The 23,902-nt window shown below is 43.8% G+C and overlaps 3 protein-coding genes across 3 annotated transcripts in view; 1 reads left to right on the top strand and 2 right to left on the bottom strand.

Moving 5' to 3' along the window:
- Nucleotides 1–156: 156 nt before the first annotated feature.
- Nucleotides 157–11,935, bottom strand: LOC310868602 (cytochrome P450 2K1-like; the record flags this gene model as incomplete). The annotated part of the gene is made up of 5 exons (XM_083779058.1): nt 157–168; nt 2,382–2,512; nt 3,750–3,863; nt 4,412–4,555; nt 11,830–11,935. The coding sequence occupies 5 exons, from the start codon at nt 11,933–11,935 to the stop codon at nt 157–159; spliced, it is 507 nt and encodes a 168-aa protein (XP_083635184.1).
- A 2,764-nt stretch (nt 11,936–14,699) lies between these two features.
- LOC310868603 (transcription initiation factor TFIID subunit 6-like) lies at nt 14,700–16,301 on the bottom strand (the record flags this gene model as incomplete). Its single annotated transcript, XM_083779059.1, has 1 exon — nt 14,700–16,301. One exon carries the CDS (start codon nt 16,299–16,301, stop codon nt 14,700–14,702), a length of 1,602 nt encoding a protein of 533 aa, XP_083635185.1.
- A 4,174-nt stretch (nt 16,302–20,475) lies between these two features.
- The window catches only part of coro7 (coronin 7), a 171,116-nt gene continuing 167,689 nt past the window's right edge, over nt 20,476–23,902 (top strand). Inside the window, exon 1 of the mRNA XM_083780156.1 lies at nt 20,476–20,619. Within this exon, the coding sequence (XP_083636282.1) occupies nt 20,560–20,619 (60 nt within the window). The 5' untranslated portion in view covers nt 20,476–20,559. The remainder of the gene's footprint in view (nt 20,620–23,902) is intronic.

Consider the following 23,902-nt stretch of genomic DNA (forward strand, 5'->3'; position numbering starts at 1 on the left):
GCTTTTTGTTGTTGGTGTTCATCTGACAAAATGACAACTGCATAGTCTCAGGTAGCCTATACATCTTCCTTAAACACTGCTTCAGATTAATGGACAACCCAAGGGGAGGGACAGTAGTGAATACCAGAGTTGACCCAGACGCCTTAACAGACGACGTCACAGGTCACACTGATAAGCAACAGCATGCGCGTGCATAATAACACCACCTCTCATAAGATGCAATGGAAAAGTTCTAACTGCACTCATGTGTAAAAAATGCCCCATCAAACTTTCAGATGCTGTTTTTATCCCAGTGTGGAGAATGATTAGGATTTGTATTGTGATCTCTCGCCCTTTGAAATATAATATAATCCATTGGTTTCTGTAGTGTTTGAACAATAATAGGACACGCCCCCCCCCCCCCCCCCCCCCCATCTAGACTGAGTGGCAAAACAATGAGCAGCATGGAATGTTGGAGTTTGGAAGCGCTCGTTGAAAATCACTCAACCGTCCCGCGTACCACTTATGTCACATAATGCAGGAGGCAGCAACATATTGTGTTATTGAAAACAAGCACTTCCAAACTCTGACACTTAGAAAAATAATCAAATGCAGGGCATTTCTTGACAGAAAAAGTAGCTCATAACGTTTCTATGGTGGTTTCCATGAAGCCCGCCCTCTCCCACTTAAGACACTCCCACTTGGACACTTTCCAGCCGGGCTCATTCATTACAATGTAAATATCATGAATTTTACACGTTAAATACTGGTTCATTTTTGGAACCAGAACTCTTCCAAATCCGTCAACAAGGCCTGTCATATGCACTGGAAAAATCACACCCGTGTGAACTGAGTGGTGCAACTCCCCCCCCCCCCCCCCCCATCTCTCTCTCTCTCTCTCTCTCTGTCTATGTATTTTAGAAACACTTTTCCTAGAGCCAACCCTCTGGGTGTTCATTGACTATATTAAAGAGCAAGATATGTCATGTGTTCCTAAAGTTAAGACTGCATGGTTAGCTATTATACAAGTGGCTGTTGAATTCTGTTCAATAAACGTTGCCAAACATCAGCTATTTATCCATGTTTATTGTCTCTGTGTCAATTGGCACCATGACCTGCAAGGCTCTCAGACGCGGATTTATGACCAGTGGCAGTGGTGTAATCTATCTATAATACGCTACGCTTTATAAACTCTGCTGAAGTTTTAAATGCCGGGTTAGCAAGATTATATAACATTACAGGTAGTACAGCCAAAGGTCATTCCTTCCTGCTTGGACTATTGCAGTTCTCTGTATCCATAAAATGTTTCTGTAGTAGGCCTAAATGGTGCCAAATGCCAAGACCACAACATCCGTCACACATTGACATATAATTATTGTATTGTTTATTGGCCAAAAATGCTGGGTTGAGTCAGGTGAGACTGTGTGTGTGTGTGTGTGTGTGTGTGTGTGTGTGTGTCTGTGTGTGTGTGTGTGTGTGTGTGTGTGTGTGTGTGTGTGTGTGTGTGTGTGTGTGTGTGTGTGTGTGTGTGTGTGTGTGTGTGTGTGTGTGTGTGTGTGTAAGCCATGACCACACTCTCTCCAAAGCAAGGAAATATGGGACGCGAGAACAAACCTTTCATCACAAAGATCACACACACATTATTATTATTATTTAAAGTAGAAAACGTCATGTTTAGGACAATGGTGCTGACATTTCCGGTAACATAACAGATGACAACCCTAACGGTTAGGGTTAGCCTAACCTAACCCAGTGTTATTATTATTAATAAGGATTTAGACGGGGGTAAAGTTTCTGCCCACCACTGCAGAGCCTAGGTTTGAATCATCTGCAGTGCATCCAACAAGGCCATGCGGCAGGAAAGCTGGGCAGGGAAGACCATCTATTCTAGACTCTGTCACTGTGCTATAACGACTCCCGCAGGTTGGTAATCAGAAAGTCACAAGTCAATATCATTACTGTAGCATAGCATACTTTTACTTATGAGTAAAAACTTAAAGTACTTTTCCCACCACTGCCAATCAGTAGAGGACATGCCAATCAGTAGAGGACATGCCTGTTGTGGTGTGTGAACACCCTCTGGGGTGTGTGGCATGAAATGGGCGGTTTTATGGTGTTATTTAGCACAAACGGCAAAATCTGGTAAAACACTGTTATAAGGAGATGTATCCGGCAGCTGCATGTCTCTCAGTGCAGTGACATTCTGTGATTATTTGCCATAATCATGTTAAAAATGTATCATTTTAGGCCAAACACAAAGAGGTCAGCTACGTCATCAGGTAACAGGGGGTGTACGGCCAAAAAAGTTTGGGGACCGCTGGCCTACATGACTAAATTGGGAGGAAAAGGGGGGGAAAAGAAAGAAAATAAAATATGGAAGAAAATTATAATAATATACTTGCCTGTATTGATGCAGAACCGGCAATGCGTATGTTCTCATTGGCTCTATTCACCATGTCTATGAATTGTGGGTCACTGTATTCAAATCTGTTTCCATACACAATCGATGAGATAATATTGGATGCAGCATAATTCAATGGACCATGGTATCAAATGCTTTACCTGTCAAAAGAAAAGAAAAAGTAGAACAATTGAGATTGAGAGTTTTTAATTTTTTTAAGAAAAAGAAAGAAATCAGTGCTATTGAACAACCTTTACCTCTATGTGTGGGTTTTATAAATATTGAAATAATGAAAAGTATTAGTGCTTCTGCCTAAACCTCCTAACTTGGATCCTCAAAATTGTCGGTTAAACCACCTAATTCCACTGAATGGTGAAGTCAGACGTCAAATAAAATAAATCTCCACATGAATGGTCAAATCCCCTTAACACGATGGCCACTTGAGCTGTATCCTACTATAAATGTGTCACGTCTGTCTGCATGTGCGTGTGTGTGTGTACGGTTGTAATGCACGTAACTCAAGAACCGTTTGCCCCACCGACTTCAAATTCGACACACGTGTTCCACACCCCCGCACAGGGAGTGCAGTGCCCGGTATCGTCGGACCCACGGTTCTCCAGAACCCCCACAAAAGGCTCTGGTCAGGCTCTGCCAGTGGGCCTTAATGAACCAAAGTCCCCTCACCTGTGCAATTTCCAGCCTCTGCCTCAGCCAATTAATTGCCATGGCAACCGCACACCTGCAAATTGATTACTTAACCACTCCACTTTTCACAGTCAGTTTGCACACAGGCAGACCGGCAGATACAGAGATCTCCATGTGGGACACAGACAGCTAGTTAAAACGGGTGCTATGACAAGTTGACAACGGGTATTATTATTAGGTTCCCAAGTTGCATCGTTCACAATTGGCAGATGGCCGACGGACATGCGTACAGGTCTAGTTTGGGTAAAGCGATGATAATATAAGGACACATAAGGAAATAAGTAAGTCACCATACCAACTATGATGAGGCAGTATTTTTTTTTCTTTTCGTTTTTTAATTTTGTAGCTGGTTTCTGCCCGACAGCACAGATTTACTATATTACTAATCAATCCATAATTGGTACTGCATAATTATACTAGTCTGAGCTCGTGTTGCGATACTAATATACAACTGCGCTGTAGTACGTGGGATGCAATATGCATGCATAATCTTTCTGCATATTGTTTTTGTGGTGGCTCATATCTTACCCAATGTCTAACTTACCCCGTTATTCCCTATCGGCGAAAACAGAAAGATATATTGCAATGTTGTTTCAAAAAACATATACTGTGTAAATATATACTGTACCTTCATACTTTTCAAGCAATTTGATTAGTTGCTGACTCTCCTCAATAATTTTCTCCTCAGCTGCCTTCTTCCCCATACCAAAGTCTCCCAGGTTAGTCAGGGCAAAACGCCTCATCTCTCTCCACGACTCTCCATTTGCAAAGATGATACCTGTTAAATGTCAAATCATGCGACAAAGGGTCACATATTGTCAAGCAGATTATGGTCAATCACATAATGGGATATGAACAAATAAGTCTATATGATAATGATGACAAACAGAAGTCAGAATATATTTTGCAACAACTCCAATTACGTCCCCACGTTCCCCATTTTCTCTCTAATTTATATGCTGTCATTCCCCCTCATAATTGGCCTGGGGAGTGGGTAGACTGCCATGTAACATCTCTGACCAACAGAGTCTGACACAAGTTAAAACCCTGTAACACTAGTCTAGACAATATGATGTGAATTGTCAATATGATGCAAATTGTCTCTGTCGTGTGGAAACCTCATGTGTCCAAAACTGTTCAAATTCAAAAGTAGCAGATCTACAAGCTGAAAACGCGTTGCTTCGCCCCACGTGTTGATCTTGTGGGACGCTGTAGGATGATGACCAAGTAGTAGGGCATTAAAAAAAACACAAACTGTTGGAGATAAGAGGTTTCTGCCCGACAGCAACAAAATGAAAAAACACATTTGGTAGGTGAAATCCACACCGTGTCCATCGTTAATATCTTTTAAAATAGGAGTGATCTCTCTGTCCCCAAACTCTTCTGCATAGTTGACCAGGGCCTCCTTCACCATCTGATAGCCTGACAGGAGGACCACCACTTTCTTGAGGCCAAAATACACAGTAAATACTTATTTGAAAGCTGAAAGAGAGCAAACAAAGAAACAATCTTTAACCTTGTAACGAAACCCCGTATTTTTAGTTTATTTCAGTCAGTCAATTTGTGGTAACAGTCAATATTTCATAATGCAAAAATGTATGCAACAAAAAATAACCACATTTCTGAGCAGCACCTCCCCGTGGTACAGAACAGTACTGCACCGGCACACACTACATTTCTGGCATCATATTCACTAGACTAGACGATGGGGAGGAGGGCAGCAGAACCCTTAATTTACTCCCCCCTGGGGGTCTCGACCCAGCGGACCCACAGTTTGAAAACCACTCTATTAGGCTACTTGGTTCGGCTCCTTAAATTTCTTTCTGGTTGTCATTGCCATTAAATAAATTGTTCCAGAACTGTATAATTGGTACGATTCTTTTTTCCTATATTTATTTTATGTGTTGATTATTCCAGGGCAGGCTATAGGATGATACCAGAGTCATGTGATCAGAACAACAAGAGGACTAAATGACTGACTGACGTAAATGTGACAGGTCATGATTAAATAAGTTCATTATTGATATTATTTCTAAAAGTAATAACAAAGAACACTGTTACAATAAGATACTGCAGCCCTATACAGTTAGCCTATAGAATAGATTGTACACAGAAACATGTTGGGTTAGCAATATAATTTATTCATCAACCAATAGCCCCATTTATTTGAGAAGACCATAATAAAATATGAATATGATCAATAGTTTATTTGTTAATAGATAAACATGACAGTGAACGAGGAACTGCCCCAGTGAACAACATGGTACAGTCCCACACTTTAGTTGGTGCTTATTGGTCAGCTGCTGTGTAATCCCTAAGGCTGATATGGCAACTGACCAATCATCGCATATGATTGATTGGTCAATGGTTTTCATCATCATCATCATCCCAACTAAATTAGGTTGATGATGATACAACAAAGATTAACAGTCATTTGAAATGTATTCTCTTCCTCATACTGTAAACAAAAGATGACCACTGAATGTACTATGGTGATCATAACTGTCATATATCCATGTATTAGCCCAGAGTTTCACGTAGACTACATCCCCTGCTTCCAGTAGCAGTGAGGCCCCATTAGATGCACTATAACTATGGCTAGGTTGATGTTCATAGGCAGAAACTACATGCTGGCCATTTTTAAACAGTTTAACTGCAGTGGGTTGACTTCCTCCAACACCATGGACGAAGATATTGAACTGGTAGACACCTTTCACAGGTGAAATGAAGAAACCTGTGTTAAGAAAGCACATTTAGTTTGGCCTTTTAACTTGTGTCTTGTATATAGCCTACTGTACTTATGTCTATTATTACAATTTAGAGAATTCCATGCCCACATGCATGTCTTTGTGCGCATTGAGCACAATGCAAATTATCACAATGCAAATTCAGCAAAGCTTTGTGTGCGATTCGGTTGGCCAAGTCATACTGTGACATATGCAAGTGCCGTTCACATCGCTTTGTGGCCGTGATACGTCACTGTCTTTATCTTATCTCTGCGTTTTCACCCCAGCTCTGTGCCCTTTACGGTATCCGGAGAACTCGCCAGTTTACCAACTCGCCGCGATTTAGTGCATTTTAGTTTTACTTCACCTTCATTTAAATTGCATTGAATTGAGAGAGAGGATAGTTGTTTGTAGTTAACACTAGAGAAAGTAGGAATGCTAAAAGTTTAAAACAGTACCGAAACAATGTAGGCCTAATTCATTAGTAAACAATTCCTGAAATGGTAGGTATCATTGGTATTCACATACTCACCTTTTTATCATCTAGCTGACCATTTAATTGCACAAAATAATTTGACCACTTTGGAAATGAACTATAACATCTGTGAATTTGACATACTACACTGATGAAGACAGCATGTTAGCATAACAATGAAGACATTGATGAAGAACTTTCGCCGTGGCGACTTGGTAAACTGGCAAGTTCTCCGGTATCCCCTCATACTGGCCAATCGCAGCGGGGCTTTCCTACAACTGTGGTGAGCATGGAGCATGGATAAAGAAGATGTGACATCATGATTCATCATACCTGTGTCTGGATTATATCCATTACCAACATTGGTGAGGACATGTCTGTAGGTCAGGATAGTTAGAACGTTGTAAGGTCCTGTGTGTCCACTTCCAGAGGCCAAAAGTGAGACTGAAAAAGCCACTTGTCTGACTGTAAAACACATGACATGTAATAGGATATAGGATAATCATTCATGCAGATTATTAGCAGGTCTATGTATGAACACAGAAGTATATGTTTTGTTCCTTATATGCCTACCTTCATTCTGCTTCTGTAGAAACTGCACCTCATGCTGTGTGGCATTTGAACTGGCTTCAATGGTTTCAACAGAAGCTGAGAATGAAATGCAACGTTAATTAAACTGATTGAAAACACTTTGGTAAAATATGAAAGTTTAATCACACACACACACACACACACACACACACACACACACACACACGCACACACGCACACGTACACACAATGGTGTCAGTAGAAATACCTTTAATCAGACTGTCGCTGTCCGTGAGTCTCTCCATCGCTGGCCAAAGTTCCTGCTGCTCAAGTTGCAGCGCTGTCATCAGGGCAGTAATGTTTGAAAAAATGTACAGTATGTAAAAAAAAGAATATTTCAATGTAATCAATATGAATATCAATACCTTTGATCAGACTTTCGCTGTCCGTGAGTCTTCCCATCGCTGCTCGTAGCTCCTGCTGGATTTGTTGCAGTTCTTGTTTGGTTTGGTGTAGCTCAGTTCGCTGCTCTGTCATTAGAAAACAAATTTGTATATTATATATATATATATATATATATATATATATATATATATATATATATATATATATATATATATATATATATATATATATATATATATAGCAATGCAGTCAATAGGAATACCTTTAATGAGACTTTCGCTGTCCTTGAGTCTGTCCATGGTTGCTTGCAGCTGCATTCTCTGCTCTGTCATCAGAGCGGTCATGTCTCTCAGCACAGAATGGATGTCAGGCTGGCAGGTTTGTTGGCTGAAGGTAGAGGGTGCTGCAGTGTGAACACCACTGATCTTTTCTACTCTATTAACAAGCTGCTGTGGAATCTCATTCAAGCTAAGCTCATCTAAGGTGTCTCCCCTTGCCTCTGCACATGACAGGTAGCCTAGTAACAACAAGGCCACACATGACATCATTGTGGCTCCGTATGTTGTGGATGCAGTCATTCTAAGTTCTTCACTCTGCTGTTTGGAGCTACCGTCTCTGTTGACTTGTTTAAATAGTAAATACACCCCTGACACGTATTTATTAGTAGCCTAATGCACTTTAACCTGTATTATCAAAACATGTTAATCTGATCTAAACTTGCGTTCAGTGACCTGTTGCCAGTGTTGGGGAATATTAAGCTACATGTAGCTGAGCTACGTAGCTTAGCTACATTTTGCTGTAGCTTGTGGTATTTTAGCTGCCTACATTCATATTTGTGTACCTCGTCAAGTAGCTCAGCTACTTTTTGGGTCATTTTTTGTAGCTTAGCTACTCAAGTTACAAGCTACAATTTTGGGCAATAACATGAAAGAAATATATTAATTTTGACCATTGGTTTCTGTGTTAATTCTTGTACTAGAACCCCCTTTGAAAAATCAAGGACTGTTTCTTTTTCTGATTGCTTTGAGGGCATATCAGCACTTGACAAGCCAACAGCTGCCTCTAATTGGCCTCTGATTGGCCCTGGTATCACAGGGTGGGAGGGGTCTCCCAGAGGGGAGCAGGGGTCTCCCAGAGGGGAGGAGGGGTCTCCCAGAGGGGAGCAGGGGGAGGAGGGGTCTCCCAGAGGGGAACAGGGTGGGGGGGTCTCCCAGAGGGGAGCAGGGTGAGGAGGGGTCTCCCAGAGGGGAGCAGGGGTCTCCCAGAAGGGAGGAGGGGTCTCCCAGAGGGGAGCAGGGTGATGAGGGGTCTCCCAGAGGGGAGCAGGGTGGGAGGGGTCTCCCAGAGGGGAGCAGGGGTCTCCCAGAGGGGAGCAGGGTGAGGAGGGGTCTCCCAGAGGGGAGCAGGGGGAGGAGGGGTCTCCCAGAGGGGAGCAGGGTGGGAGGGGTCTCCCAGAGGGGAGCAGGCTGGGAGGGGTCTCCCAGAGGGGAGCAGGGTGGGAGGGGTCTCCCAGAGGGGAGCAGGTGGAGAAGGGGTCTCCCAGAGGGGAGCAGGGTGGGAGGGGTCTCCCAGAGGGGAGCAGGGGTCTCCCAGAGGGGAGGAGGGGTCTCCCAGAGGGGAGCAGGGGGAGGAGGGGTCTCCCAGAGGGGAACAGGGTGGGGGGGTCTCCCAGAGGGGAGCAGGGTGAGGAGGGGTCTCCCAGAGGGGAGCAGGGTGGGAGGGGTCTCCCAGAGGGGAGCAGGGGTCTCCCAGAAGGGAGGAGGGGTCTCCCAGAGGGGAGCAGGGTGAGGAGGGGTCTCCCAGAGGGGAGCAGGGTGGGAGGGGTCTCCCAGAGGGGAGCAGGGGTCTCCCAGAGGGGAGCAGGGTGAGGAGGGGTCTCCCAGAGGGGAGCAGGGGGAGGAGGGGTCTCCCAGAGGGGAGCAGGGTGGGAGGGGTCTCCCAGAGGGGAGCAGGCTGGGAGGGGTCTCCCAGAGGGGAGCAGGGTGGGAGGGGTCTCCCAGAGGGGAGCAGGTGGAGGAGGGGTCTCCCAGAGGGGAGCAGGGTGGGAGGGGTCTCCCAGAGGGGAGGAGGGGTCTCCCAGAGGGGAGGGGTCTCCCGCATGTACATTCTCAATTTAACGCTGAAAAATAAAAAGTAGCTGAGCTACTTTTTCCTATGTAGCTGTAGCTTTACAAGCTACATTTCTCCAGGGGTAGCTATGTAGCTTGATCAAGCTACTGCCATGGTGAGCTACGTGTAGCTTTACAAGCTACGCTTTCAAAGTAACTTCCCCAACACTGCCTGTTGCTGCTTTTACATTTCTCCTTTTATAGATCAACGGGACAAAGACACACTTCAAGTCAGTTACAAAAACACCACAATAGGGCCAATGTTTCCTCTTCATTAGTTGTGAAGTTGTCCCTTCCAAGAAATGTGTGTCAAAAGTTAAAGGGGATAGTTCACCCCAAAATTTCACGAAGACTTGAATTCATGGGGTGTCAATAGAGTCGTAGGCACATGCACATGAGTGCCAAATGGAGTGGAGAAGTGAGTTTAACGTCAAGGCCAGAAAGTCGTCACCACTCAATAGGCGTTCCCGCATAACTTCCGGGTATTATGATGACTAGACCTGTACGTGCCCGTCGGCTACTGGCCTACTTGAGAAAGATGCAACTTGGGAACCTAATATAATAATACCCGTTGTCAACTTGTCATAGCACCCGTTTTAACTGTCTGTCTGTGTCCAAAATGGAGATCTCTGTATCTGCCCGTGTCTGAAGAGGGCAAACTGACTGACTGTGAAAAGTGGACTGGTTAAGTAGGCTAATCAATTGTCAGGTGTGGGGTTGCCATGGCAATCAATTGGCTGAGGCAGAGGCTGGAAATTGCACAGGTGAGGGGATTTAGGCTGATTAGGCCCACTGGCAGAGCCTGGGCAGAGCCTTTTGTGGTGGTTCCGGAGAACCGGGTCGAGTCCGGGCACTGCACTCCCTGTGAGGGTTTGGAATGCGTGTGTTGAATATGAAGTCGGTGGGCATTCATAGTAGGACTAGACCTGTACGTGCCCGTCGCGGTCGGCCACCGGCCTACTTGGGAACGATGCAACTTGGGAACCTAATGATATACGTTGTCATAGCACCCGTTTTAACTGTCAGCCGGTGTCCCACATGGAGATCTGTGTATGTGCCTGTGTGTGTGAAGACTGCAAACTGAGAAGTGTACTTGGCAATCAATTCGGTCCACTGGCAGATCGAGCCTGATTGGTTGAGCCTCAATTGGCTGAGGCAGAGGCTGGAAATTGCACAGGTGAAAGGAGTTGGCCTCATTAGGCCCACTGTCAGAGCCTGGCCCAGGTGAAAGGAGTTGGCCTCATTAGGCCCACTGTCAGAGCCTGGCCCAGGTGAAAGGAGTTGGCCTCATTAGGCCCACTGTCAGAGCCTGGCCCAGGTGAAAGGAGTTGGCATCATTAGGCCCACTGTCAGAGCCTGGCCCAGGTGAAAGGAGTTGGCATCATTAGGCCCACTGTCAGAGCCTGGCCCAGGTGAAAGGAGTTGGCCTCATTAGGCCCACTGTCAGAGCCTGGCCCAGGTGAAAGGAGTTGGCCTCATTAGGCCCACTGTCAGAGCCTGGCCCAGGTGAAAGGAGTTGGCATCATTATGCCCACTGGCAGAACCGTGGGTCCGAACGGCGACCGACTCGATACCTGGCACTGCACTCCCTGTGGGGGTGTGGAACGAGTGTGTCGAATGTGAAGTCGGTGGGGCAAACGGTTCTCAAGTTACGTGCATTACAACCGTACACACACACGTACGCACGCACACACATACGCACGCACACACGTACGCACGCAGAGACGTGGCGCATTATATAGTAGATGTCACGCCCATATACCAAGTCTCACTAGGACACAGAAAACACTATCCGTCAGAAAACTAAAACTGGAATGTTGGATGGTTATACTTCCACTTCATTTTATTATGGCCAACCAGCTTGTCCTCACATGGTTCTGTGAGTGAAGTGATGAATGATTTATGTGGTTTTCATATTGGGACAAAGACATTCGATGGTTATTAATAATAATCTTCAATAATAACTTTTTTATTTTTCATTTTTTGCTTCTACTCCACTACATCTCGGATCCAAATATTGTACTTTTATTATTATTATTACTAGTGACTTTGTAGATTTAGATTATTATTTCAAAACATACATTAACCACTTCAGCCTATTTACATTTTGGCCATTTGAAAATAGCCGATCACAATGTGCATTGTGAGCTTGTAGATCTGCTATTTTCAAAAGATCTTTATACATTTTAAAACTTGTGAAACGGGACATTCTGCATAACGAGTACTTTCTACTTTTGGTACTTTGTGTACATTTTGATACCAATACTTTTGTACTTTTAGTAAATTTTTAATTACAGACTTTTATGTAACAGAGTAATTCAAAATTGTGTTATCGATACTTTTACTTAAATAAGAACTTTGAGTAGTCTATTTTTCCACCACTGAACTCACCTCATAAAGGCTGTTATGGGGTCTGTGAAGGTCCAGCTGCAGCAGGTTTCCCAGCAGAGGCAGTGGCCTCGGCCCTGGAGGTTCCACCACCTGTTTGATGTTACTTACTGGAGCTGTAGGAGACGAGGTAGAGAAACAGAACAACCACAACAGTACCCAGCAAGGTCGTGGAACTAGTGGCCTGGAGGAAGATCACATCGTCAGACAGAGACATATTGTTTTATAGTGTACGACGTACGTATAGCTCTCTCAGCTGTAGCAGCAAACACTGTTTGTGCTCGCTATATGTCCCCAAAGTACATTACCATAGTGCTGGTAACACTGTACAATGTACACTACCCGCCCCTTCATACTCAAGGGAGGAACAGGTTTTCTTTCACGTGCCTTTTAGCTGTATAGAATTACAAAACACTGCAATTGCAGAACCAATTATGCACTGTAGTATTGATGGGCAATCACATATTGCAGTAATTGCACGGTGCATTTACAGTGTTAAAGTCTACTGTACTTTTGTACATGCCATGAAAGGCAGTGTAGAACGAGACAGCGTGACTAAAGAAACTGCGTTTTTCTCACACCATTATAACAAACAGGGAAACAATGAAGGGTGCAGCAGAACAACCCATGTTACCTTACACTTAATCCATGCCTCATGCAGTATGCAAGTTGAGCATAAGAATGATGGTCCATTATTGGCTGCTGATGGTGACTTGGTGGTATCTCATGGCATCTCATGGCGTGCTCTGCTTGCACACAAGTAGGCCATAGGCTATATGGCAGTCCATAGATGGAGGGTTACGAGGATAAAACCATATAGCATTAAGACTTGTTTACATCAGGGTCCTCCATTTTCAATTCATCAGAACATTTAAAAACATACAAATATACACTTCCATGCAAAAAAATAAAATAAATCATCATATGGACCCTGCTTGATCATGGTTCATCCACAAAGTAACAGTTTTGGCTTTCGTCCTACCCATTTTCCATACTGTGAATTAAAAATATATTCAGCCTGTGACATCAGCCATGACTCATGAATGATTACGTATGTATGACCTTTGATTCCAAGTTTGACTAGGGTGCAGGCATCCCTGATCCAAGGCCATTTGACCTCCACTATGAAATTCATATTCAATATTTCATCATGGCACAGCACTCCCATGGTTGGTCAGCGACAAGGGCGCAGAGTTTGAATTGAAAATTTGGTAGGATCATGTTGGCTTTCGATCCACCTATGGAGATTATGGGTGTGGGTTTATGAAGGCGGAAAGTGATGAAAACATCCCACTTATCATCATACATCATCATACAGCACATTCTGTACTCAGCCAATCAAATCATCACAAACTTGGTACACACAAAGCTGGGCATAGTAGGGGCCCCTCAGAAATTGTCCTGAGTAGCTTCTATCTCAGATCAGATATTAAGTGGTTTGTTGAAATGGATAAAGGATCTCGCTTTGACAGAAACCAGCAGCCTTCACAGCACGTTTCTCAGTCAGCGCCTCGTTCACTATGGCATCATTAGAAGGAGAAAGTCTCCACTGGCGGCGAGGCTACATCCACCCAAACACTTGCATTGTTTTGTTTGTGGAGAATATCAAATAATGTAGAGGCTGCGCTAGGAGTTTAACTTACCGCGCCAACCATTATGGCTATTCGAAAGTTCGAAACGACACCACCAGAATTGACGTACTTCCGGGAACACGGAATAATTTCCGGGGCACAGGTCAGATGTTTGTTTTTGTTTGTTTTCATCCTATAAGCGCAGGAAACTGTCCCGCGAGATCGCCATAATTTTCTATTGACCTCCCAAACCATGGATGTTTTGTATGATCACCTCAATCTGAGCTCAATTCTAGTACAAACAGTTTTTTGGATCGAGGATGGAAAATGATCGATGACGTCGCCAACGCGGAAGCGAAGCATTGCATGGCGACAATGACGCCAAGAACCAGTAAAAATCCTTATTTAGCCCCTCTAGCCCTCTAGCTAGCCCCTCAACAGCTTTTGACATGTCCTCACACGTCTCAATATTTGCCATTGACAATGAAAGGGGAATTTTGGCCAAATGTCTGCTAAATATGACGTAAATTAAACATCGAAACATTCCAAATCTAACCAATCACATGTCGGTGGGAGCGCTTGGGCAATATGGGACCACCATTCTTGATGATGATGTATACGATGATGTACGATTGTACAATGATGATGAGCACCCCTCACTTCACATGGGTGTGATTTTTTCTCGTCCAATCTCGCCCTAGGCGATCTGCAATCATTAATTAATCTGGTCGAATCTCGCCCTAGGCGGGGAATGAGTAAAACTGCCGGCCAGAATGTCGTCAATAATGTTTGTCGGTCATTTGGAATAAATAAAAAATCATCTCATTCGAATCAGAATTTGCGGCCTCACCTTCGTCTACAATGTTTGTGTTTACACAAACCCTCAAAGCTGGACATGGGAGCCCCTCAAAAAATAGCATCTTATCTTGCACGGCGCCTTATTTGCATCTGCCCGTGTGAACGCAGAATTATGCATTTTTTATTATTTTGAAAAATATTTTAAAATAGTGAAAATAATAGACGATCTACAAGCTTGTAGATTGTCTGTTTTCACTATTTAAAATGTTTTTCCAAAATAAATGCCTAATTAGATAAGATTAGGTATAAGGGATAATGTTCCATGCAAGACAGGGTCCACAGAGATCAGAACCATGACAGGCAGCCATCATGTAATTTTGGAAACTGCTTCTAATAATGAATAATATTATGTACTATCAATAGCTTCTGTATAATGCAATAAAGGAAAAAAACAAGGCACAGGACCGACTGTGAATGAACATGGTGTGGCAATGAGCAACAGAGTCAGGACAAAAACTCTCTTTCTGTCACTGTTCTTTCTTGATGAGACCTGGGTGGAGGTATTGGGAGGTTCTGGGCCGCTTCTTCGTTTCGTCTTCCTGCAGCCATATCCTAGCTCTGATTTGACCGCTGAACTGTGCTTGTGACTGGGGAGGCGGACTGGGGAGAGTCGTGGGCGATAACCTGCTGAGTCGAGGCATATCCTGCACTGTTTGCCGTTACAATGCACTCTGCTGCTGGGGTGGATGGTGCCTCTGGGTGAGGGGACATGATGCTGGGAGTGCAAGGCCCTGCAGATCCGCTGAAACCATTCTGCGAGACTGTGAAAATGGGAGGAGGCTGTGTGATTTTTAAGGTGGTTGTGCTATTGAGTTTGTGAGCTTGTAATACTGGTTGTGACCTGGCCTTCTCTACGTGGGAACAAAGCATGTCTCCGAGGTGGTAACCATAGTCTGCCCGGTACTGCTCCACAACATCTGGTACAGGTCTGGTCTTGGCAATAACACTGGCACAATGTTTCAGTAACAGGCTTTGAACATGGTCAGCTCCTATCTTCTCAATATTAGACACGACCGGTACTTCCATCACTGCTTTGATGCGAGCACCCTCTACATCAAGCCGCGGAAGAATCAAAGTCTTAATCACATCAGATCCAAGTGCACAAAGTCCTGCTATGCAGCCGTAACGTGTTGTCCACTGGGTTTTATCATCCAACCAACTCTTAGTAAAGGTCTTGGTAATGCGAGACTGAATGTTGTTTGTATTATTACTAAAGGTTTTACAACATTGGGCCATTAGATGAGCAGAAAAGTCCCTTAAGGCCCAGTGGTTGTCAACATCAGGTCGCAAACACAGCTGCCTACTCACAATACATGTCACCACGGCTGGAATCAGCTCATGTAAATATTTCTCCAAGTACAGTGTGCGGTTGTCCATTAGAGCTTTGACCATTCTCATTAGGTAAAACAACAGAGACAGATTGTTTTGCACCACATTTACACGCACCCCCTCAGAGATAAAGATGCTGAACCTTGGTAGCATCTGATACAGCCCAGGGTCTGTGGCGATACTATGCAAAGCCTCAGCCCGTTTGGCTTCACACGAGCCAACACAGGCTTCTGTGATTTCCTTGTAGTAGAGCTGCTGTTCCACAGATAGTTCACAAGTGCTGCGTGGCTTCATCCTGCTCTTTTCTTTTCCTTTGCCACTTGCAGAAGTCGCTCTCTCCTGACCCAGAGTAGGCATTTTCAGGGGTTCAGTAGACTCTGCCTTTTGCTGCTCTTTCGTTGCTGGAGGTGGATTCTCTGGTATAGCAGGCTGCACGCCCTCAATACATAACCAATGTGCTTTAAGAGATATGTCTAGTGGAACTCTGGGGAGGGGTGTATTAATGATGTCACTGAGATCGACTTCCTCTTCCTCATAGAAATTAAGCTCCCTCCCTCCACCGCTTGCCATGCGAAAGGGAATGAATTCCTGGGACTGGAACCCATAAAGAGGCTCTACATTTCTGAGCTTGAGAGCATTGTCTATGTCATTGGTGGTTAATTTACGTCTCTTCCCATGGTGCATAAACTTAAGGGCATCCTGAGCTATTTCCTTTATTCTGAAGCTGACCTCTTCACTGAGGACTGCACAACTATCCTCATGCATTTGCCCCACTCCCACAGATTCAGCAATTGCCTTGATGAATTCTGTCGACAGGACCGACATTCCTCTACCATGGCTCGTGTGTGTAAATGTTGATCTAGCGTTAGAATCCATCCGGTTTGACCTCTCTTTTGAACTATACAGTTCATTCCACCACTCTAACGTACGAAGAGCCTCGATGACGTCGCCTGTCTTATATACCTGTGATTGGACCGTCAGCCAGGGTTGATGAGCTCGTGTTACAGATCGCCATATATGGGCATGAAAGGGACACAGACACATGCACTCAGATATTTCTGGATTCTGTCCATAGAGTTAGTTATACAGGATAGAGAAAGGACTGGAGCAACAGCCCCCATTTTCATTTAACTCAATGGCTCGAGTGAGCAGAACAGCCTGGACCTCAAATTTGAAGTCCAGGCTGACACACGTTACGCACATGACGTCACTTAACGACATCCACCTCCATGAACGTGCTGCAGTTCCACTATTCGCCAGTATAGGTAGTGCAGGCAGCTTCAACGTTGGATAGCCTTACTGGGGGCTTGATTCTATCATTACTCCCAGCAATTCGTTTCTTTCCTTTTACCATTTCCTCCTCTCTAGACTATAATTAACCCCTTCAGTTGCAGTTTGGGATTGCCTAAACCCAAACCCAAAACCAATCCACAGGCCCCCACACTTAGTACCTTTGCATTCACACACATTTTTGCCTATAGACGCTGTTTATTTATATGCTGTTTACTTGATCACTATACTAAGTATGTCTGATATGTTTGGTTGTCTACCTGCTATAATACCTTTTTTGTAATACAACTATCTCTCTCAAGGTTTTTGATCTACTCATTTCAGCCAAAGTCTCCTTTTCTCTAAGCAATTTGTTTCTGTCCAAATGTCCCACTCTATAACGAAGAGACGTTCATGATCCAAAATGAGTGGCCATGAAATCCCAGGTAAATAAATCCAATTAATGAATATATATTCATATAAATTGATGCATGTAGATGAAGGCAAGTGATAGTGATAGCCTTCATCGTTTCCTGCTTGATTGTATTCACTTCCTTCTCTTCCTCAAGCATTGCTAGAGCTTCCTTATGCTTTGGTAGAGCCTCGGACTGGAGGTCTTGGGAGATGCTGAGATGTTTCATTCGATTCCTTTCTTTTTCGTCTTCTTCAAGCAGTGCCAGAGCCTCTGACAGAGCCTCGGTCAAAGCCTCATTTTCTCCAAGCAGTTTGTTTCTCTCCTCTTCCCATTTCCTCCTCTCTGTGGACTGGAGGTCTAGGGAGATGGTGAGATTTTTAATTATATTCCTTTCTTTTTCGTCTTCCTCAAGCAGTGCCAGAGCCTCGGACAGAGCCTCGGTCAAAGCCTCATTTTCTCTCTCTTCCCATTTCCCCCTCTGTAAAATAAACGTGTTCATTTGCTGGAAGCCTTGGAGGATGACAAGATGCTTGGTGAGTTTGTTCATATCTCCCATTCCCAGAGACTTATTCTTATCATCTAGGCTGTCTCTATCAATGTTAGCCATCAGATGTCGCAGTTCCAGACCATGGAACTGATTGGGTATTTGTATCTGCGAAGACCCAACGGCGTGATGCGCCAGAGTGATGCACCAAGTAAGACTAAGAGTACAATGATGTCATCAACATGACTCCATATTTGGCCGTGCCTGACACAGAAATCCATATGGTCTGTGGTCATACTCATAAAAGGGACACAGGCAGACAGATATAAAGTCATCTCCAAATATGGGTGTCAAAGGGACACTGGCAGTGAGCTGGATGCAATCCTACCTGGAGGGGAGAGACAGATGGTGGAGGTGAACAAACACTGTCTCCCCCCCCCCCTCCCAGTGAGTTGTGGTGTCCCACAAGGAAGCATACTTGGGACTTTACTGTTCCTAATATGGAGACGACATGACATCAGCTTGTGACTGCAACTTGTTTCATTTCGCAGATGACTCGGCACTGCTGGTCTCAGACAGGAACAAACTGCAGGTTGAAAAGGACACACACACACACGCACGCACGCACGCACGCACGCACGCACGCACGCACGCACGCACGCACGCACGCACACACACACACACACACACACACACACACACACACACACACACACACACACACACACACACACACACACACACACACACACAAAACATGTTTAAATTATTCCTAAACATTTTGCCAAACATCACACACTCTCCCATCCTCCTGGAGACCTGTGCCCAGAAGGGCACTTTTTCTAGTTAATTTATACATCTCTTAGGGCCCATTTAACCATAATGCATTTGGAAGGCAAAAATGGCAGATCTGCAAGTTCAGTGTCTTGAATGAGATGTGCTGTGAGTTTGCATATCTGCTATTTTCCAGCATAGGACCGTTGCACAGTGAAGTATAAACAAGGCTTTATAGGATTTATAAGTCGTTTTTAGAATCCTCCTCCTCAGGAGCATATATCCACGGATATATGCACACACACACACACGCGCGCACGCGCGCACGCACGCACGCACGCACGCACACACACACACACACACACACACACACACACACACACACACACACACACACACACACACACACACACACACGCACACACACACACGCACACAAAATACATCAATCAATCAAGCACTACAGAAGTCCGCTAGATGGCACTGGTGTCCAAGTTTTAAGTGCATGAGATGTTACTTCCATTTTACTGCCAAATTACTGAATAGTAAAACGTGTTGTTCTTTACAAATCTCATTTTTCCCCGCTATGTTATTTAGACAAAAAGGTTTGATGTCCACCTGCTAACTACATTGTAACATCATTATTTATTTATTTCCTTACAATTAAGAGGCAAGAGGCATTCTTTGAATGACTCCGGCCACAGGTAGGCTAAAGCCATAGCCATGAGTCAACAAGGCTGCATTTGGCAGTCAGTAGTATTAAATAAGACAAGGAGTAATAAGGGAGCATAAGGCACATGCAGGCAATATGGAGTCAGTAATATAACAGCTTTTTGTTAATGTTGCTACAAGTTTGAGGAGTCCAAACCAAACAATGTTACTCTTGTGTACAGTACTAATATGAGATGATGTCATGTACTGTATCAAGTACAGTCTTGAAGCTTGAATCAAAACCGCTCTCAAAGAGCACTTATACAGGTAGCTCTGGTCCATTAGAGCTATGGACCAGAGCTAACTTACAGGTAACAACTGCATGAATTCTAACATGGCTGGCCCCAGTAAAAAGTCAAGGCCCTTATACTGTAGGGCCGGCTACATATTTTTTTATTTATAACAGTGTATATGATGTTTTTGCATAGTAGCCTACTGTATATTTGTTCATTTGTACCATATGTCATTAAATATTTCGATTAATTGAGTATTCCGTACCCAATGGAAACAAGCCTCTTTCTTGGCCTTAAATTAGCAGACCTTGTATTGCAGTACTTTCATGTGCTTTTTCCGCAAACTGTTAATAAAGTATTCAATCAATCAATAAATGTGACAGACCAGGGCTAGTGTTGGTCTATTAGTCTGGCAGCCGACAGAAGGCTTCTTTTGTTTAAAGTGGGAAATTTGGTATATAGTTTTTTTTATTGGCCTAAAATATGAATCCACTTGCTGACCGGCTGTCAGTACTGGGCATTTTTTTATAGGGGTTTCTTGTGACCCTACCATTACATCCTATGGCAGGCAAAATTGTCAAAAATGTTTCCTTTTGCTTTAAGACAAGTAGCATGTTGTGACATGTCAAACTAGGGGGTTTTCATGATTCTGAATCCATTCCGAGCATTAGTTTTGCACAAAAACACTCCTTGGGCTAAAAACGGCCATTGCAATCATGACAAATGTGATGAGGTCAGCACAAATGTGATGAGGTCAGCACATGTTGGGCACATTTGGGCAATTAAGTGTCTGTTTAGTGTTTATATAACAAAATAAAAATAAAGTAAAGATGAGAAAAGAGAGAATAATAGTTTGGGTATTATAGATAGAAAATATTATTGTATTGAGAGAATATTGCAACAGACTAAACATGAATAATACAACATAGTACACTTCTACATAAACAAGGTGTTAGGTTACATCTATGGCTCTGAACTTAGGTAGCTAGATAGTTCTGTCTGGTCTCTCCTATCAAGACTCCACCCTTTCGGTGCAGCCGGTGAAACAAACCAAGCGCGACCTGGGCGTCCGGCGCGCGCATAGATGTCTATCCTCATACTGGCTGTCAGCTGTAGCAGCAGCTACTAGAATACCAACAAGCTCACCAGACACACACACCCGGAAGGCTTCCACAGTGAACCCGGACAGAGGGCAGCATGAACCGTTTTAAGACCTCCAAATTCAAAAACACCACCCCGAAAATTGCCAAGAAAGATGTGAGTAGCTATAATGGGATATGTAGACGTTTTTTCCTAGCCAACGTTAGCATTCGGTAGCTGTAGACTGGAGGAGTGCTCTGTCTGAACTTCCTGCATACCTCTGAAAGGCTGCATTGCATTCAGACTAGAGACATGGAAAGATGCGAAGATATAACTTTAATTGTTATTATTATGTTATTGTCACAAAACCACCGTCTCGCATGCTTTTGAACTACTATGGTCCATGTGGTTCCATACAGCAGATATACGCAGTAGCCTGCATCAGTTGCAGAGACGCCCATCACATAGTTGTCATCATCATAGAGGATGTCACGTTGTTGAATCTGTTGGCTGAAAATATTAATATTCTTTGTGACAACGTTCTGTAGCCTACTATATATGCAGAGTTGTAGCTGTCTGATCGGATATGGCCCAGATTTGAAAACCAAAAGACAAAGATTTCCATGCAAATGTGCATGTCTCAGTCTGATACCAATATCTACGTTCTACAGTATCGTGAATTGACACTTGTCCCTGGCAGTGGCATGACACATGCTTTATTCGTGCATGCTTTGCATACCGCAGATTTCGTTCTGTGGAGAGAGAGGTTTGGTGTTGATAATAATACACAGCTGCATGCTGTGTATTATGTAATCCCCCTAGGCTAGAATACATGCAAGGAGAGATAGACGCTTCAGGTAGGGAAGATCCCTACAGTATCCTTTATGTTGTGAAAACCACACCAAGGCAGCCAACCTATTGCACAACAAATGCACAACAGCTTCTCACATGACGGACTGTCTGGTGTGGTGCTATCATGTTAAACATTGACAAACTGAGAAAGGGATGTCGAAGAGTGTACAAGGGATGCAGGATTGAGAGAGTGACAGACTAGAGAGAGAGAGAGTTGTGGCTGCAAAAGAGAAAAGCCTCACCATCAGGTTTGTCTGTTTGAGCCCAGCCAAGTTCAGGGGCAGTCACAGGACGTGAGAGAGAGAGGAGGGGCTCAGCAGACTATGTCCCTCACAGCTAAAACCCCCTCTCTATGACCCAGGCTGAAGTGTCCTGTGGTTCTCTCTCTGTACTCTCGCACGACACCCACACACTGCTGTCTGTCTGCTGCCAAATGCTGAGAGCGCAGGTATAATATTATGCTGCAGAAAAAGGTCTGCCTCATCATAAGTGAAATAGTGAATGCACTGACAAAGTGAAATGGTTTTGCTTGACCGTTGTTGTTACTGTAACTTGTAACCGGTCTGATCCTGAGAAAACTGTCCTTGTCTCGCATGCTTTTGATTTCCATGCTTGTTCTGCGTTGATTTTATATGCATTGCAACAGACGACAAGACCCTTTATTAATAACTGTAATTCATCATTATGCAGCACTTTCTCTCCAAGGAAGCTTTCATCAGGGAATCTGGGTTAGAATAGCTATTTATTGGGTTTTTCATTGAGGCAGGTCCCATGCGGTGGGGATGTACATACCGTAAGCCTGTCAAATCTGCAACACTTTTGCACACTTTTCCACAAAAAGAACTTCAATTCTAGAACTGGTTCCATTCTGTAACATTCTTGGAACCTTGCTGTTTTCACAGAACCGGCAGCCATGTTTTGGTTCAAGTTCCGAAAAAAAACAACTTTAAGGGTTCTGAACCAATTCATTTTCAGTGTAAACACTGTGAACTGGTTCAATTATGAGGCGGGGAAAAAAGAACGGTTCAACATAGATACAAAATGTGACAATGTGTTATCCTACTGAACCACAGACAAACTCTTAACAGAGTACGTTTCTACGCATATCTGTCTGCCTACATGTGGAGCAATGTGTTTCTTCAGCCAGGCTGGCTCATCTGTTTGCCTGCCATGTAGTGTCTAAGTGCCCTCTGTTCTCGTTCTCTCCCTTGTTTCACATTATGAAAGACAGTTTTTATGAGTACTCCACTGTGCAACCCCTGCCTCCACTTCCTCAACATAGTGCTGATTCAAAAATGTGCGTTTGTGCTCCCAGCCAGATCCTTCCTCTTTTGTTAACATTTAGATTTTCTTGCTTAATTATCACAGCAACTTTGCACAAACAAGCAATGATTTGTGCTCCTTATGACGTGACACCACATTTTGTCCACCCCCCCCCCTGTGTGTGTGTGTGTGTGTGTGTGTGTGTGTGTGTGTGTGTGTGTGTGTGTTTGTGTGTGTGTGTGTGTGTGTGTGTGTGTGTGTGTGTGTGTCTGCTCTTGTGTCGACATGTCAACGGAACGCACGCACAGAATTCCAGTCGTTTGTAGAGACCCATCACATTTAGCCTCAACTAGAACAGAACAGATGATGAACCACTCATACAGTAAACGACGTCTCACATTGTCTGCATTAAAAATGTTAAATGTTTTTTATACATTACAACACATTGTCCACATATAGATCAGCTGATTCCTAAAAATGCATTTTCCAAATATTCTCATGAACATGTCCTCTCTTGTGCAATCATCTGTTCCTTATCTTGAGAATGTTCAGTTCTATACTAGCATTAGCAATGTTTTCTTTTTTTTATTGTATTTCCCCCATTTTGTCATTACCATTTCATCAATGTATCAAATGCTGCCACTGTGCATCCTTCAATTCACATTGGCTCACCATTTCCTTGTTTTCACCTGGGGGAGCATAACTCTGAACTCAAAAGGTTGTCCGAATCCAGTCCACATCAGATTCCACACAACCATTTGCTAGAGCAGTGACTGCCAGTGACAACTGATGCCTGATTAACCCATTTTGGACTGGGTCTTCTAAATCCTAACATTGAGAAAAATCCATGTTTCTATGTCAGTGGGGCTCAACCTTTTTCATGTCAAGGAAATGACATGTCAAGAATTATCTCTATTGGGCCACGAACCCCCATCTCAAAATATGTAGTTCCAGGGACCCCAGAAGCAAAAAATAAATAGCAGACCTACAAGCTCGTAGCGCGCCACTCGGTGGCGCGCTATGAGCTTGTAGATCTGCTATTTTTCAATAGCTAAAGTAGAACAGAATGCTTAAAACACCAAAAAGGGTTCCCGCCTAAAATGGCTTAACCTGTATACTTGGTTGCAATGCTCATGGTGTGTCAAACAAAAAATTATGCAATCTACAAGCTCACAACGCGCCTCGAAGAAATGGAATGTGCAATTGTAGATTGTCTATTTTCACTGTGCGGCACCGTTGTATAACAAAATCACACTTGTGTGAAGTGGCGGCGGAGCTCTTATCATCATCATACATGGTGCTTCACCTATATATTAAACACCCCTTTTCCACTATAAGAATGTTC

The sequence above is a fragment of the Protomyctophum parallelum genome (genome assembly GCF_964188405.1).
Source record: "Protomyctophum parallelum genome assembly, chromosome: 13".
Classification (NCBI taxonomy): domain Eukaryota; kingdom Metazoa; phylum Chordata; class Actinopteri; order Myctophiformes; family Myctophidae; genus Protomyctophum; species Protomyctophum parallelum.